Genomic DNA, 18581 nt, shown 5'->3' on the forward strand with positions numbered 1-18581 from the left:
AATCAAGCTTTTTGACTCTGGAGGGTATGCTGGAGTCCTTGACCTTTATACACTGCCAAAAAGCTGTTCCCAGAACAGTGTCCTCCACCCTTTCCAGCTGTCAGACCTCTTTCCACAGACAGAAGAGATGTAAAATCCTCATGTCTTTTCTTATAGAGTAATTCAGACTGCACAGCCCACCTCTGTGGCTGCATTGACCCACCTGATCAAACTTCATTTTAAATTATCTCATTTAATGGTAGGAAATGGCCTTTGGCCTTATGCCTCTGCTTTTAAAAGGATTGCTTCAGCTTTAGTCGTTACACTTACGCATGAACCACCCACTTCGATATGGAAATCTTTGCAGCTCAAGGGGATTTCATTAATTAAGTAGAGAGGAGGGCACATAATGTCATTTGCTGTAACTGGATCTACAATCAATGAGTGACCATATGTGCATGAGCCAGGAGCATTTCAGTACCCTCAGCATGGCTATGGAGGAAAAAAAAAAAAGAAAAAAACACAAAACAAATGACAATGCAAGAGTGAGCTACTTTATCTGTGACACAAGCTTGTGATCTCAGGCATAATTTTCATTGCTTAAAAGAATCACACGAACCATTCTGTCACATCAAACCACACAGAGCAGGCAGATTTATTGTTTGCTTGGAAAAGCAAGGCAACCAAAGAGCTTTACAGTTCCAAGCTGAGAGCTTGACAAGCACTGTAAGAAGAAAACCTGTTTTATATCTGAGCTTTCATAATCAGGCTTAGTTTTGCATTTATATCCCAAGTTTGTTGCTTCTTAACAATCACTTTTTTCTGAATCTGAAAGAAATTCATAGTATTAAGTGCTAATGCAGTTGTAAATACAGGTTTCTAGCTTTCTCTTTTTTTCCTGCTCTATTGGCTAAAACCCTAGACAGCTGGTGTTTGCTAGATCACATTCTTAGGGTGAAGAGTTTGTTCTACGCACACAGAATGTGTTCATTCCTCAGGAATCAAATGACCACAGCAGAGCTAAACAATATGCGAAGCATACGATTTATTTTGGACTATTATTTCTCCAGATGCTGAAAGCTGGTAGATTTATTAAACTTTGAGTACAAGCCACTGATTTTGAGTGGAAAAATGAATATTCAAAAGAACAGAAACCTTCATGTGGAGGTGTCATTTGGAGCTTCATTGAATGCCTGCTGCCTTAAAATCTCCCATTCCCAACCTTCAATCTGAAAATAGAAATAAGACAAAGCAAGCTATTCTTTAATTATGAGAAATCTTTCTTTAAGGAAAAAAAAATGTTTTGAACTAGCACTGACTGCCTTAATGGAAAGCTCTCCATTGATTTTGTGGTACCTGGAGTGAGAAACTTATTTGAAGGCAGAGCAGGTAATCATTTTTATTAACTCAGCCTCTATTCTGCCAAGAAATGTGTGACTTTTCCAAATCTCTTTCCTAATTCAGTGACACCTGAAAATTCTAGTATCCTTCACTAACAGAGTGCCATTGCATCCAAGCCACCAGGCTTTGTGCACTTCAACTCTCCCTCTGACATGTTATGATCATGATCTGATCTGAGGGTCAGCTGTTGGCAGACACTAAACACTGCATGGAAAAGCTTTGTATTTTTTGTACTGAATTGTGAAGTTCTTAAAGCAAAGGGCATTCTGGTTAGTTAGAAACATTACCAATCTTGTGTACGGGACTGAGTCACACAAGAGGTAAAGATGTTGAGTGTCCAATGCATGTTTACAGGTCTTTTCCCCTTTTGCACTCACTTTCATTTTGTTGAGTTGCAGTGGGAACTTGATCAAGAGAGTAGGGCTGTGCTAACTGCAGTGACATGAGATGTGTTGTTTCTTCCTCCATTGTATCCCCCTTTTCATCACTACCAGTTATCCAACTTTACTGTCATGTGCAGAGATGGAAAAGAGGCATTACCAATGTAGTTGGTTATTATCAAGGTGAAAAAAATGGATGAGGAGAGTGTAAGGCAGTATACAATGACATGAGTGCATTTGCAGATGAAAAGCACCAGCCTTATCAAGTGGTGCAAATTTATGTTTTCATTCATATTTATGTGTGTAAAAGGTAATCATGCCATGTGTGCAGCAACAGTCTTCTTCACAATACATTTTTTTACAGGTTTCTGTCCTGAGTGCTTTGTTTGTGAGGTTTCATTGCCTGTCTGGAGGAACTGACAGCAGCTACTGCTGAGTGCTGGAGGAAGCAGAGCAATGAGGACAGAATAGCAAAATCTTATGTGTCAGCAGCTGCATGTGCTCCCTGGTGAGTCAGCATCTGGACATTAATTCATGTGATGGCAGCTGCCTATGAAATCTACTTTGGCAAAGCCAGTAATGGAGGAAGTTTAATGTAGGTTGCATATCTGTCATTCTAACACGCCTCCGCCACCTCCTCAGACCTGCAAACACTCTCCCTGTCTTCAGGCACTCAGCGGGAGGGCTTGGTCTTCATCAGGAAAGCCAAACTACTTTGTGCCAAGCTTCAATCATACAACGGTTGTTGCAAAGCTTATTTGCAGAGCCAACTTGAATAATGGATACAGGTTTCTAAATCAATATTTAAAACCAAACAACACAAAAGCCTTCACTACCTTACCAGCTCCCTGCAGGATCTTCTCTGTGCCAAGTTTAGTTTGTGTGGGTTAAGCTTTTCAAAGCTCTGTTCTTCAGGAAGAGGCAGGTGTGCCAAAAATAATTTCAGCCAGTAGAGAAAGGTAGAGATTTCTTATTTAAAACATGTGAAAATACGTATTTGACAATTATACATATGAAAAGGTCATAAGAATAGTTTTATACCAAAGAACTGTAACATTTAGGATGAAATCCTAATCCTTAAATTGTTACCAGAAACTTCCATAACATGATGGATTTGATCAGAGAATCAGATATGCACAGTCAATATCCCCCTCTTGACAACAGAAACCATATCTTATTCAGGAAATCCATGCATGAAAGAAACAGAGAGTAAGACTCAAAGAAGACCTATGTTTGGCACCTCCTCTGTTTGAGACACTGATTAACTTCTGATGTAGCATCTAAGTCCTTAATTTCTCTTATATTTAGTCTTGCAGGTTGTGTTCAAATGTCCTCATGGGCACAGCGAGCAGAGAGAATCAAAGAAGATGAGTTTTCTGGATGGAGAATAAGAATATTAAAAATGTGAATTCTTGAAATGTGGTGGCTGCTTCTTCAATGGTAAGCTAATGATGAGTGGGATTTCCTGAATATTCTGGTATTTTCACAGAATCACAGATTTGCAGGGGTTGGAAGGGACCTCAAGAGATCATTAAATACAACCTCCTTCTAAAACAGGTACCCTACAATAGGTCACACAAGTAGGTGTCCAAATGGGTCCTGATTGTCTCCATAGGAGACTCCACAACCTCTCTGGGCAGATTGTTCCAGTGTTCTGTCACCCAGCCAGTGATGACATCATAGAAGGCTACCAGATAGGTGAAGCATGATCTCCCCTTGGTGAATCCATGTTGACTGCTCCTTACAACCTTCTCTTCTAATTGGTAGGTGAAGGTATCCAGAACAAGCTGTTTCATCAACTTCTAGGGACAGATGTGAGGCTGACTGGCCTGTAGTTTCCCAGATCCTCCTTCTCACCCTTTTTGAAGACCAGAGTGACATTGGTTATACTCCAGTCTTCAGACACATCTCATGGGCCCCAAGACCTTTCAGAGATGATAGACTGTGGTTCAACAATTACCTCTGCGAGTTCTTTCTGCACTCGTGGTTGCATCCCATTGGGGCCTATGGATTTGTGCGCACTGATTTTTGCTAGATGATCTCTGACCATATCCTCCTTGACCAACAGGGAGTCTTCATTTACCCAGACTCTTCTTTGTATCTCCAGGGTTTTCATGCATTCGGTGTTGTGTTGCTCCTCAGAAGTGGCCATCATGGCTTCATGAGCAGGCATAGGGATGTGTTCTGATTGAAGCATTGGGCAAGCACTTCAGATGCAAGGGAAAATGTGTGTTTATATATATATATATATATATATATATATATTCACTAAAAGGGGTGATGACACACTGGAATAGGCTGTCTAGAGATGTGGTGGATGTCCCATACCTGGAGGCACTCAGTGTCAGGCTGGACAGGGCTCTGAGCAGCCTGATCTACCTTTATGTGTCCCTGTTCATTGCAGAGGAGTTGGACTAAATGACATTTAGGGGTCCCTTCAAAGTCAGACAATTCAGTGATTCTAAATGAATATTTTTTCCATTGTTTGTAGGGCTGGTAGCAGGTGATCCAAGTTCAGATATTACAGGATTTCTTCAGAAGCTGAAATGCAACTTAGTAAAACAAACATTTTCTATACTATCCATCTCCCCTAGAAGCCATATGCAAACACGTATGGACGAATTAGGTAATTGTTGCAACACTACCATGATGAAATGCTTAATTTATGCTCCGGATTAGAACGAATAAAAGGGCCCCAGTTAAAGTCTCACTGCTGCAGTGCTCCCACGCTAACTTCAGCGCAGGGACACGAGCTTCGGGGAATACAGACCAGCCTAGATGTTGTACTGCCATCTAGCGGCCATCGCACACACTGCATGTCCAGGCCTGGAAGTTGAGATGCACAAACGCGAAAGTATTCAGGAACACTCATTTATGAGGTTACTTAAGATATATTATGGCTGTAGACCCAGAGGTCTCTGTCACTTTCAGCCATTGTGTGATTCTGTGATTTTATGCTTTTTGGCTTCAAACTGTCAATAGCCAAACCATGCAAACTATGCATTTTTTTAACTGAAACATTATTCAGTGTTTCAGACTGTAAGAGAACATTTATTCTCAGATACATTCTGGATCATTCAAAAATTGGCTGTAGGAAAATAAAAATAAAAAGCATTTAAGAGACTGGGATTTAAATCTGCTCCAGAGCTGTTTAGCTGTGCAGTCATTTCATTCAGATCTCTCTTCTGAACACAAAAACCTCTATTGAAAGCTCCATACACAGGCTCAGGTGTTAAACAAAAACACCCACGAATTTAGGTAAGTACTCTCATGCTTGTGAGTGAGGTAACTTGGCTGCTCAGACAGCAAGGGAGGATTGAGTATCTGAGACAGGTATACGCAAAGGCCAGATTTCGCAGGAACTCTGTCAAAATGGCTTGATGAGCAGATTTAAAATCCAGCCCCCAGGTGGACTTTCATGCCCTCTGCCCCTATTACCTCTTTTTCTGTCTTGTTCTCATTCCAAAACCTGTTTTAAAGCTCCCAGTGCTGGAAAACACTGCTATGGATAGAGATTATAAAAAATACTTCTCACATGACATGCTCAAGGATACCTGAAAGACCCTCAAGAGACAAGCAGTATGATATGGACACCATGGGAAACCCAGACTTTACTAAACTGGCCACTAAATAAAAAATACTGGGTGCACTTAGAGATCTTTCCTTTCCTTTCCTTTACAGTTAGGCAACTGAGACCATCCATAACATTCCTGTGTCCTTGCAGCACACACTCACATTTGCTAGGCTATCAGCAGTAAACAGAGGGCTGGTGGAAAGCAAACTCAGCAGTGGGGTGATGTTCCTGGTGCCCGGCCTATGCAGCGCCTAGATCCTGTGAGGTAAAGCCTTGACTTGTGGAACATCACACTTCTTTCCCTTAATACAATCAATATGCACACCCCTACTTGCAGCTGTGGTCTTTGGGAGAGAGTCTCTCCCTGCCCATTCCTTTCCCTCCTCCTCCTCTTTTCTTTTGCCCTTATTTTCCCTGTATATTTGTTTGGGTTTTTATTTGCCAAAATGGAAGAGCTTCTGGGACATGATGTGGTACACAACACCTTAAGGACCTTACAAACAAATTCTTACATCTGTAAACAAGTTTCACAATCCTTTGTGCAACAGTAAGAAGTTCTGGTTTCTTTCAGGTGCAACCAAATAGCTGAGATTAATGACTAGTCGAAGGATTAAACAGTCATAAAAACATTTAACAGGTCTCAGCTTGGAGCTGATTGATCAGAGACAGCTGCTAAAACTGTCTTCTGTGTGAGCTGCATCACAGAGGTGGAAATGCTAATTCAAATGTGTGAGTTTCAGGTAGTACAGCCATGACTGGTTTAAACTCATCTGTTGATTTTTTTTTTCCTGAATCCTAGTTGGAATTGAATATTTTAAGAAGATTTAGTCTTCAGCTTCTAGTGAATGAACAACAATCAGTTATTACTAAATAGCTGCTATTACCTGGTATTTGGGAGGCTTCAACATGGTGTGACCTGCCCACCACCACAGCCAGGAGCACATTCACGAAACTGTGAAGTTCACAATGTAGGACTGGTACTCTTACCAGATGACTCCAAGCTGAAATAGCCCTGAAAGTTTTCCATGTGAGCATGAGGCATTGCCATACTGCACCATTTGTGCTGACTTGCTTTTCTTTATCTTTGTGTGAAACTTCAGGGACTTACAGCCTCCTCACTTAGGTATTCCAGACCGAGCAGTTCCTGGAGGGGTCAAACCAGCATGAAACAGAAGTGCCTATGTGATTTAATTGTGCTTCAGTTCATAAGAGGTTCTTAGTCCAAGGAAGGAATTTATACAAGGTATAAATAAGGTGTTCCAGCACCTCACCACTCTCATAGTAAAGAACTTCCCCCTGACATCCAACCTAAATCTTCCCTCCTCAACCTAAAACCATTTCCCCTTGTCCTGCTGTTATCTACCCTTTCAAAGAGTTGACTTCCCTCCTGTTTATAGGCTCCCCTTAGGAACTGAAAAGCTGCAATTAGGCTGCAATTAAGCTTTAGCTTCTGTAGTGAAAGAAATTATTCCACAAGAAATTTCCATTTTAGAAGCATTCATGCATGTAGGCTATTTGGAAAAATTACTGACATAGAGAGGCAAAAATCCAAATTTCCTTTTCCTACATACAAATATTCTATTGCAAATGAATATGCAAATGTGTTTTAGGTGCATCTAAAACTTCAGTCATGTGTAAGAGTATACATAGGGCTGTATGTGACTCCTGATTTGTCCACTAATCCTTAGTGTTAAATGAGGGCTTTTTGGTCAAGAAATGGAGTTCTGAAGACTCTGATTATATCAAGTATTTATCCCATAAAATGCCAGCTCATTACATTCAGGGGAAATCACAGCCTTAGAAATACTCCAGAATATAAATAGACATCAAACGTTCTATTCTAGTACTGCCTCTATCTATTAAAAAACAAACAAACAAACAAAAACAAACAAAAAGCTAAAACATTACAGGTTTTATCCAGGAATATTTTTCACTGGCTACACTGACAAGAACTTCTGGAAAAAAAAAAAATATATATATATATATACATACATATATATATACACACACACACATATGTATATACATATACACATATATGCGCATATACACATATCTACATATATATACATACACATACACACACACACACATATATATATATTGTCAGTATATATATATATATATATATATGCCCTTTGGGTGGCGCCTGCTGCAAAGCATTTGGTTTCTTTTCTTATACAGTGCTGAGCAAGGAGCCAGCCTGACACTGACCCAGTGGGCTCCAGGTCATCAGCTGCTTTGGGTACAGCTCAGAGATGGTGTGACAACCAGAGAGTCAAAGGCATCTGATATGCAAAGAGGGCACAGAAATTAGAAAATACATGGCATCTATATATAGATGCAGTTTGCATTTGGTAAAGGTGAGTAGTTTGCATCTTCATCTTATTTTGATGCTTTGTTGTTTTTACAGTTGCTAAAAATATAGATATATAAAATGTAAACATATTTCATTTGTTATTTAATATCAATACCATATACAGCCATGAATAAAACAAGTTATTGACTAGCTTCATAGTTAAAAGCACAGACAGTACAACATTTTTTTCTTTTTTTTTTACAGTGTAGTGGCATATTAACATTACCTTAACAGACACTGGCAGGAAGAACAGGTATTTAGAAAAGCTTTTAAAGCATTATTGCAGCTAGAGATTAAGTGCTGGCACATCTGCTCTGGGGTGTAATTATATAGGATAACACATCTGGGGCCAAATCTGATTTTCAGCAATGGCTTTCACCCATAATGACCTGGAGTGGGTGGGGAATATGGGATGAGAGCATAACCAGACTTCTCTTCCAGTCCAACCCGCTGGGCCAGTAGAGCTGGCAAAGGATGTTATGATGTATGCTGTATGTTATCACACTTCACAGGGCAATAAGAAAGATGATACGTGCATCCAAATAGCAGTGATATGCCAGACTACAATGACATAAATAATAAGGCTAGGCACAAATTTTTTCATTCATCAGTTTATAAAATCACTATTCAGGAGAAGAAAACACAGTCAAAACACCAACAAAAAGAAACAAAATGAGTCTATTATCCAACACAGAATTTAATTAGACATGAAGGTCTCAGAAAGAAAAGTCTGAACTTTATTTTATTTGTATTGAGCTCACTGAAATCTCTAATAAATGTTTATCCCACATGAGTTTGAACAAATGCAAATGATTAACATTAGCCTTAATTGCATCAATTAAGAATAACTGGAACGAACGCTCTGAACAAAATAACAATTACTTTTAATTCAAGCACAGTCTAGGAGCAGAACACAGTTTATAAGTCTGAACCTGTACTTAGATCAATGAGATTATACATATGAACAAACATATTTGTGTGTATGCAAAACTAGGCCCTGAGACATTCAAAATCATGGCACTTGACTTGCTGGATCACTGCTGGTGGAGCACGACATCATGCAAAGCCACAGTAATAGAGTAAATGTTAAATTTGTAACGGTGGAATTAAACTAAAGAAAATTTAGCTTAAATGCCAGTGTATCAAATTCAATAGGAGCACTGCTGTTGTTCCTTGGGTGAAAATATCTCACCATTTGGTTCCAGCACACAAAAAATGTGTGTATATATATATATATATACACACACACACAAATATGTGTACATAAAATATAGTTCTTTATATATATACATACATAAAATATGTAAAAACTTGGTGTCGTATCTTGAACCACAGCAAAGAGGGTGAGTTAATGGCTTTAGATTTTTGACATGTCCATAGGACTCTAGGGATGTCTTCAGTTAAATCATTGCCTAAGAAGCACAATGAGGAAGCAAATACATTAGCTTTCTAAGTGAGAGCAGAACTCTTTGACACTGCTCCTTTCACATCTCCTTACTTTGCAGTTCCAACTCATTGCTGGAAAAAGAAACTCTCATGATGTATTATGTAGACCTTGCCCTCATTATTAGTCCTTTTGGATTTTTATGATTCATCAGCTCTAATGCACAATGATATCTGCACCACTTTGTTCACAGGAACATTATAAACGATGGATTAATAAAAAGGGAATTTTGTTGGGTTTTTCCCCTTCTTCCCAAAAGAAATGTACCTACCAATAGATGAATATACCTATCAAAATGTACAATCCTTTGCTAGCAAGTTAAACTTTCCTGGATTAAAATCTATTATAGTACTATTTCCAAACACCAGATTATCAGAAATTGTGTCGTGTTTATTTTTTCTTTTTCTTTGCAGCCTTATGAGGACAAAAAAAACTTAAAAAAAAATCTCAAAAAATGCAGAACTCAGGCCCTTGTTCTGAATTCATTGACTCCACAGGACACCTTATGATACTCAGCATCTGTCTCAGTCACACTAATTTCAAAGATATGGCATTCAGATTAAATGAAAAAGTAAAACATTTGCACAGATGGCAATGTTTGCTACCTATCTACAGGCTGACACACTTCATTAACCAAATAATTGCACACATTTCCTTGTGGCAGATGGCCTATCAGAGAAAAACTAGGGCTACCTGTTCCCATTTATGCTCTATATCAAGAAAGTGGAACACTCTTGATGGACCCTCTGGACCATTAAAATCATTATCTCTGTATTTCTTCCGTCTCCAATATTCTGAAAAATTTTCTCTCCACCTTAAAGGTGATGTATCAGAACACTTCCTAAGGGTTGACTTCAGTGAAGTGGAGCTAAGGCAGCAAAGAGGCTGGTATGCAAGGAATAGCCAGAAAGAGAAGAACACAGTAGAGAATGCAAAGAGTAATGGAGGCTAGGAGTCAGGGAGTAGCTCAGATTACCAAACATCTGTGGTGACAAGCACTGATGAGCTCCATCAACAAATGAATGACTGTGCTATGTGTACACACCATCTCTGCACAAAAATGTATAAACCAATTATTTTAGTAAATCTTTTATTAATTTCATGTTTTACAGTTAGTAGCTTTACATAATAAACTTCACATTCAACACAATTCACATCCCTGAATAGAGGACAGAAAGCAGTTCTGTTGCTGCAGTTTCCATTCCTTGAAGGAACAGAAAGAAACATTTAAATCAGAGTATCATGACTTGTGCTCAAAGGTATTGTCATTCCCTAGCCTGTGCTCAGAGTCAGAACACTGGCAAGGGTCTTCCCTTTGTCTTGTAGTTCCTGGTAGAAGTAAAAGTAGCAAGTTGCATAAATGGCGGAGGGTGGACTAAATTCCAACTTCATTTCAACTTCAGTCCGCTTGAATGTCATTTCAAACTTGTAACAAGGTTCATATAATCAGTTATTTGAAAGTACAGTTTCCACAGTGGCCTCTGATGTCAGAAGTGAAGGCCTTTGGAAGTATCAGTTTATATGGGTTATTTGGTTGGTCTTCTAAAAAGGAAAAGCACATTGAATTCCATTGCATGTGGAATCATACCTTTTGTCACTGAATTTTATTATGCTTGACTGAAACTTCATCCTTTGCCTACATCCGAAGACTTTTGTTACCTGTAGTGAAATAAAATCAGAATTCAGCATGTGATAAGGTACATCTTCTTAAAAATGGTTCCTTACTGCAGCATAATCTTCTCACTGTAACATATGCATTTTCCACCATCTGGTTATCCTACCCAGGACAGACCTATATTTCATCTTAGTGGGCTAGCTATGTTCTGTAGGTGTTTAGGCTCTCAGTAAGGCCAAGTGAAAAAGTGATAAAACCTATCCAAAGCTCTCGATAATAAATGTAATTTAAAATGAATTCCCTGAACCCCAAACAGGGATATGTCCTTGGAAGAGTGCAGGAATCTACAGCTGAGTGTTCTTTGTCCTAAGGAAGTACTAGAAGGAGCTTCTGAAGAGTTCAACAGACTTAGATGAAAAGTCTGTTTTCAGGAAGTCACAATAATCACGCTGTCTTTTGGAAAAAGGTAGTGTTGGTTTTCTGGATTTAGTTCCCAATATCTTCTCCTGGGTGTGCTGAGAGCATCCTAAAAGATTAAGGCTTGGAAGAGAATTTGAAAAGATTATCTGAATTTATCTAAGATTTTCAACAGAACTGAAATAATAACTGATGGACTGTACTAGCACTTGAAAAATAACAAAGGATAAGTATGTAATCATTCTGAACATTTTAAACCCTGAGAAGCAGTTGTTGCTGAGAACTGAGCTATAGTGCTTACTTACTTATTTCAATTTCTTCGATCTGCATATGAAATAGGAACCCATGAATGCGAGGAACAGCACAGAACCTGAGATGATTAATGCCATCTGAACCACACCCAGTAACTGGACCCGTCCGGTGACTTTATTTCTGAACATTTCTGCTTTTTGGTCTCCAATAACAGCAGACTGAAATAGTGCAATAAAAATGTCAGTGAAAGGTAAGTAAGTAAGCAAAGACCTCACTTGCTGAATATGTTCTTGGCATGTGCATACAGTATCAAAGAATCATAGAATGGCTTGGGTGGGAAGGAACCTCAAAGATTCTCTAATTGTAACGCCCTTGCCACAGCCAAAGTTGCCAAGCACTAGATCAGGCACTAGATCAGGTTACCAAGGCCCTTGTATACCTCCAGGAATGGGGCATCCACAGCCTCTATAGGCACCCTGTTCCAGCACCTCATCACCATCTTAATGAAAAGCTTCCCCTAATCTAAATCTCTCTTCCCCTAATCTAAATCCCTTCAGTTTAGAACCCTTTCCCCGTATACTATAACTACCTATCTGTGTAAAAAAGTTGATTTCCCCCTTGTTTATAATCTTTCAGAAATTGGAAAGCTGCAGTGAAGTCTCCCCAGAGCCTTCTCATCTCCAGGCTGAACATGTCCAGCTCCCTCAGCCTGTCCTTGTAGGAGAGGTTTTCCAGCCCTCTGATCATCTTTGTGGCCCTCCTATGGACCCTCTTCAACAGCTCTTCATCTTTTCTGAGCTGGAGGTCCCAGACCTGGGTAAAGTACTCTAAATGGGACCTCATGAGGGCAGGGTAAACGGGGACAATCCCTTCCCTCACCCTTCTGGCCACCCTTCCTTTGAGGCAGCTTGGGGTATATTTGGGCTTCCTGCCTGCAAGCACACACATCCTAGCATATATTTAATTGATCAGTTTCAGGGCATCAAGACAGAAAACATCTTGTTTGTTTGTGCTTTTTTGACAGTGAATGTATGCAGAAGATATACTAACCTCATTTAACCAAAGGATAGGGAAAACATAAGGTTTCTGAACTTTTGATAAAGCCCTGGAATGAGAAAATAGAAGTTACAGAATGTTACCGTTAGCTTGTTGCATTCACCCAGTCTCTACTTAACCATTTCTTCACCTCCACTAACAGTTCTATCTCCCAGACATACTTCTATAGCACAGATTTGGATTGAAAATAATAAGCCTAGAATTAGTAACAATCATTATACATATCAGGAAACTATCTCCTTCTGTCTAGTCTTCCATGTGCAGGCAATCAGAAGAAAGAAATGCTGGACACGCAGACATATCGATGTCCGTCTGAAAATCTGAGGTATTCACCAAAGAGATGTCCAGAAGCTGTACATGTGTACATTTGGACCAATGAAGAGAAGAGAAACAGAAAGAGGACCCTTTACCCTTCTGACAAAATCCAACTAGTGACAAAGAACACATAAATTATCTCTCTCATTGAATTTATTACAGAAAATATATTTTCCTTTCTATTTCATTCTTTACTTGAGTTTTGTAAGGATGTTATTTTTAAGAACAAGTTGCACTGTAAGCTTCTATGGGGAAATCAGATATGTGTCAATATACTTAGGCAGTGCCTTGCATAAGAAGGCTGCTCTTTCACTGAAATTTATATTCTCTGGGAAGTCATGGCTAAAGTTTTTGCAAGACACAGGAAGAACTTTGGTGAAGTTTTCTCATTCCTACTTTTCCCATTTCTACCAGTGTACTTTAACATCAAATGAATAAAAACAAAATAATGAAAAAAATACTTACTCAATTTTTGCTGAAGGCCTCACAAGGAGATTTACTTGCAGTCTTTTGGCAAACTGCAGTGTAAAACCAGTGGTCTAAAAATAGAAAAAAATAAAATAAAAGAGTCCACAATTTTTTATTTTTTTTTTTTTAAATTGGATGCACAAATGCATAAATTGGATGCAGAAATTGGTGAAAAGTTTTACTTTAATAAGCGATGTAAATTTAATTGGCATAGGGCAGAAAACACTTAGCATCAGAACAAATATATCTTAACAAAGGTCAGATCTTCATCTCTTTTTCACCTCTGTTCTCCAAAAGCCTCATATCAGATTTAGAAAACTTGAGTTGATATATTTATTTCAAATTAAGGGAACAAATCTTGACTGTAGATCTCATTGAAGTTAAGTAGCTTAATGCAAAATGACTATAACATACTTTAGGAAAAAGTCCTGAATTTTACCTTTTTATTCAAATTCAGAGCAAAATAAAGTTTTCAAATATTAGAACTCAACATACAATTCATACAGCATTAGCTCCTGTAAGAATATTAATCACTGGAAAAGAAGTAGAGGTAAAACTGGAGGCAAAGAAAATCAGAAGTGTTAGGCTCATTAGTCTGGGAGCTCTGTTGTGCAGCTAGAGTTACAGTGATGATACAAGTTCTTTTCTAGAATAAGGCAAATCACTGCACTTCAGACTTTAGCAGATTTCTTGGAAATAATCTGATATTCATCCATTTATGACAGATAAATTGAAATAGTTATTATACAAAAATTGTTAACTATTGAGACAGTAGCATAAAAGGAACAAGAAAAAAAAATTATAAAGCAGTTGAAAGTTGTATCTAATTTCCAACATGCTTCAAAACTTTGTGGAATTTATTTAATCCTGTATTCTCAGTGAGGAAAAATCAAAGCTTATTTTTCAGACTTTGAATGTCAGAATAAGACAAAGTTTGGTCTAAATTTCCCCTGCTAAAAGCTTAACACCATTCTGAGCAGAAAAAAAGAAAAAAAAAAAAAAAAAAAAAAAAAAAAAAAAAAAAGATCACAAAAATACAGTATTCTCTTGTCCCTTGGGTAAAAGACTAAGTTAGAAATATTAAATATTTGGACTTACGGGCTCTACATCTAGAAATGTCTCATGCTCCTCCTCATTTGGGCTCAGACCTTCAACATCATGCAATATTGAATCACTTGCATGAAGAAAATGTGGAAGAGAGATATACACTGGCCTTCCTATTTGAAATAAATAAATAAATAAATGAAAAAATCAGTTGAATCATTAAGCCCTGTTTCACTGCTCATATTCTGAAGCTATTTTCTATGCATACATGATTTGTTATGCAGACAGAAACAATCCTGAAAAACATCATTAATATCTCCTCTGCCTCCACCACAATAAATCGAGATTTTTTTGTGATTCTACTCTCATGATGAGAGTTTGCATGGTGAAATAAGTTGTGGTTACAAATCCTGCTTCTTTGTGTCTATGCTGTGGAGCCTGGAGTGCTCCTAGCTCCACACTGAGGTTAGGACCTGTCTCTGTGCCGCCCTATGTTCATGACCTTGTTTCAGTATAAAGCAAGCCTAAATGCAACTCAGACTGCCCACCCTGCACCAAAAGCAGGCTGTGTATATTTTATTTGTACCAATGCAGAATTAAGCCAGTGGTGTCTCTCACTTTATTCATGTGCATATGGTTGTGTACACACCCACACATGTGGGTGTGAATTATCATAAATAAAAGGACTGTGACTTTCTATAGCTTTTATATAGTTCCTATATATAGTTCTATTCCTTTCCTTTCTATATGTGTATTCCTGAGAAGTTCCACAGGCAACCTGCAGTATCATGTCTTTTTCTTCATAGTGCCATTCAAAATAGAGAAATATTATAGCCATCATTTTGGGAAATGAGGCTACAGAAACGGAAAGCTTTCATCGGTAGCCTGTGGAAAATTGTGCAGATAAACACAAACGTCCTGGACCCTAGGGCAAAACTTTAGCTACAGGACACATGCTTTCTGCCCATGTTAGATAGCATGTTTGGCAGTACTGTGTCCCTGCCATACCTGCTTTGCAGGAGCTAATATCTAGGACTCCAGCCAGTGTGCAGTTCTGTGATATGACCTGATCTGTACAGAAGCAATAGTTATCTCCAACATCAATCGGTGATGCAAATGCTTCACGAGGAACTGTGAAACGATACAGTGGAATTCCTTTCACGGTCTTAGTGGTCTGGTAAACTCCATAGATTGATCTGAATATAAAAGAGGAGAAACATAACTTGTTTTGAAAATCTGAATTTTGCCTCTTAAAAGAAAGAAGTACTTCACAGAACCCACGTTCAGCAGTTTGAAAGGGCGTTCCTTGGTAACGAAGATTATTCAGATGTGCTTTCACAAAGGGGTGTACTCACTCACAGGTAAGCACAGTAAGACACAAAAAGGGAGATTAAAATACCAATAAAGAATATATACAAAATGAATAAACTAACAGCTCTTTTTTACACCCTTTTCTACAGTTGCTATTATAATGAAATGTTTGAATTTTTTTGGACTATGTTAGAGATAGTTACCAATATATATGCTCTTGATTACAGTGTTTTCCTGACCTGATGATAAAGATCTAAGGTTTATGGTGCTGGCAGCATATTGGATATAACCTTACTCCATTGAGTATGAGCCAAAATACCACTTCAAACTGTTTTGCCGATACATTACAAAATAATAAAGAGATATGGTTGGTATGCAGTAATCTAACCAAGGCAGCAACACTTTGTATTGCAGCCAAAGGAAAGAAGGATTCAGGCTCTTGCAACATGGTCAGAAACCTTTTCCATGGCCTTGTTTCATCCCAGACCTCTGGGAGGTTGTTATTGCCCTTCTTTGTTCATTAACTGTGAGAACTACTTGGCCAGAGGTATCTCTCAGATTATGCCCAATTAATATAAAGAATTTTACAATTTCTGCATTATGAGTTTCCTTTCCAATAGCCTGAGAAATATTGTCCAGTTTTAAGATACAATTATGTCACCAAAAAAAAAAAAAAAAAAAAGAACATGTAAAAACACTGATCTTTAAAAGCAAACAATTCACAAAGCATATGATCTACTTTATCCCTTCTTGAAAAGGAAGCAGATGTTTCCAGGCAGCAAAATAAATACTGGGATCGAACCTCCCAAAACAAATACACTCTGATGCCCTTAATATCTCTTTATATTGATTTAAGATATCCCACTGGAGAACTCAGGGACACCAGATAACCATAACAGAAGAAGCATGCTGAAAAGCCATCAGCATGGAATGAATTAAGCAGGTTAGTTTGTTTGTAAATACATAAAATATGTAAAAAATAGACTGTGGGAAAACAATTTTAGTTATCTAGTGGCTGACAGCAATTTCTCTGCACAGATGGTGTTCAGCAAAAATTGTCAAAATGGGCCCAGCCAGTCCCTGCAGAGGGGCAAACTGCCAGATCAGACCACATAGGCTGGTGAGAGGCTATCCTGATCCTAAAAGATCAAGTCTTTGAACCCTGTGGGTTTCAGTGTCTGTAACAACTCATAGCAGTATCTTTCTCCTGAAATAAGCAAAGGCATTCCTGAATTACACACCTATAACTCTCTGAAATGAAAGACACCATAAATAGCTTGCTACCTGACACAAGTGAAAGTGGTACAATTAAGCTCATGAGCACAGCTCACACATTAAGTCATGTTTAAGTGAAACAATTATGTGAAACTTCCTCAGCAATCTAAACTCCAGCAGAGATCCCTCCAAAATGAAAGAGCACTGGGTGGCACACACGCATGCACAGCAGGAAGGGGCCAGCGTACCTGCAAATGTCAGAGGAGAAGAAGCGCAGTACCTGGTCCTTCTTAACAAATGGAGGAAATGATGCCCCATCTGTGAAAAAAAAAAAAAATAAAGAACATGTTCACTAATTATCTAGCTCAGTGCTCAGATGTTACTTTCCCACACACACACACACACACACAAAAAAAAAAAAAAAAAAAAAAATTACCCTATCACCCTATTGCCTCATCCTTAGCAACCTTGAAGGTCAGGGTGGACCAGGCTCTGAGCAACCTCATCTAGTGGTAGGTGTCTCTGTTCATTGCAGAGAGCTTGGATTAGATGACCTTCAAATTTCCCTTCCAACTCAAGCGATTCCAGCACCAGGAAGGTAATCTCCCCCTGTACTCAGCCCTTCTGAGGCTACATCTTAAATGCTGCGTTCACTTTTGGGCCCTTCACTACAAGGAAGACACTGAGGCCTCAGAGCATATCTGTAGAAGGTCAACAAAGCTGTGAATTTTCTGGAGCGTAAGTCTTACATGCACCAGATGAGGGAACAGGGAATGTTTGATCTAGAGAACAGAAGGCTCAGGGAGACCTTATTGCCCACTACAATGGCCTGAAAGGAGGTTGTGGTGTGGAGGGGGGTCAACATCTTCTCCCAGGTAATGGTGATAGGAAAATAGGAAATGGCCTCAAGTTAGATGTTGGGAAAATAATTCTTCTCCAAAAGAGTGGTTAGACAGTGGAATAGGCTGCCCATGGATGTGGTGAAGTCACTGTTCAAGAAAAATGCACATGTGGTACTAAGGGACATGTTTCAGTGAGCAACAATGGTGGCAGGTGAGCAGATGGACTAGATGATCCTGGAAGTCTTTACCAACACTGATGATTCTACTATTCAATGATTCTGTGATCATCAAATCCATAAAAAACAGAGGACAAAAATTCCCTTTCTACTTAATACAAATCCCAATACATGCTGCCATTTCTTCAGTGTATAGGTAGTCTAAATCTTTCTACAGATGCTTGGTACACTTGGAGTTAAGCTGGCACCTAGTGCTTATAAAAATGCAGCTTTAGTCTTCAGAAGTGCCTATTTAATAAAAAGTTCTGAACATTTTCCACTCAAAACTGCTCAGTTGGAGCAGAAGACGGACAGAGGAAGAGCTTTTTCCTGATATTCCTGATATCTTTCTCCATCTGCCATGAAAAGAGCAGCTTCCCCTTTAGAAGCATACTTCTGTATTGCATGCATCTAGTGTTGAGTAAGAGAAGTCTCACCCATTTTCAAGCAAGGTGTTGTAACAATCTTTTAACTAGTACATTTGTAACTTCTTACCACAACTCAGTTTCTTAGTCAGCAATTCTAACCAAGAAATGGAAAACATCTGTGATATATTTGAATCTAGTTGGCAAGAGCCAAAATGCCAAGTTACACACTGCTGCTTGCCCACTGCTGACAGAAGCACTTTTCCTTAAAGACAGTCCAAGATTGTCCTGGAGACAAACTCTATTGTAAAATCTTGGCAGTGTTGGAA

The 18581-nt window shown here is 38.7% G+C and overlaps 1 protein-coding gene and 1 long non-coding RNA gene across 6 annotated transcripts in view; one reads left to right on the plus strand and one right to left on the minus strand.

Annotated features, from left to right (window-relative positions):
• The first annotated feature begins 3442 nt into the window (after positions 1-3442).
• On the plus strand, positions 3443-11186 carry LOC107321147. 2 transcript variants are annotated; one of them, XR_001558488.2, is made up of 6 exons: positions 3443-3523; positions 4252-4386; positions 6435-6577; positions 7519-7697; positions 7898-7946; positions 11069-11186. It is a non-coding gene; the product is annotated as an uncharacterized LOC107321147 (long non-coding RNA). The 2 variants fall into 2 exon arrangements; XR_001558492.2 differs by lacking the exon at positions 4252-4386 and having other exon boundaries at positions 3451-3523.
• CD36 (CD36 molecule) overlaps positions 8374-18581 on the minus strand; it is a 39331-nt gene continuing 29123 nt past the window's right edge. For all 4 annotated transcript variants that reach the window (XM_032442274.1, XM_015877598.2, XM_015877679.1 and 1 more), the window contains exons 8-14: positions 17079-17148; positions 15313-15500; positions 14359-14477; positions 13258-13331; positions 12472-12526; positions 11475-11639; positions 8374-10796 (exon numbers count right to left, since the gene is read on the minus strand). In XM_032442274.1, the coding sequence (XP_032298165.1) occupies positions 11475-11639; positions 12472-12526; positions 13258-13331; positions 14359-14477; positions 15313-15500; positions 17079-17148 (671 nt within the window). In that variant the 3' untranslated portion in view covers positions 8374-10796. The remainder of the gene's footprint in view (positions 10797-11474; positions 11640-12471; positions 12527-13257; positions 13332-14358; positions 14478-15312; positions 15501-17078; positions 17149-18581) is intronic.

The sequence above is a fragment of the Coturnix japonica genome, chromosome 1 (assembly GCF_001577835.2).
Source record: "Coturnix japonica isolate 7356 chromosome 1, Coturnix japonica 2.1, whole genome shotgun sequence".
NCBI lineage: Eukaryota > Metazoa > Chordata > Aves > Galliformes > Phasianidae > Coturnix > Coturnix japonica.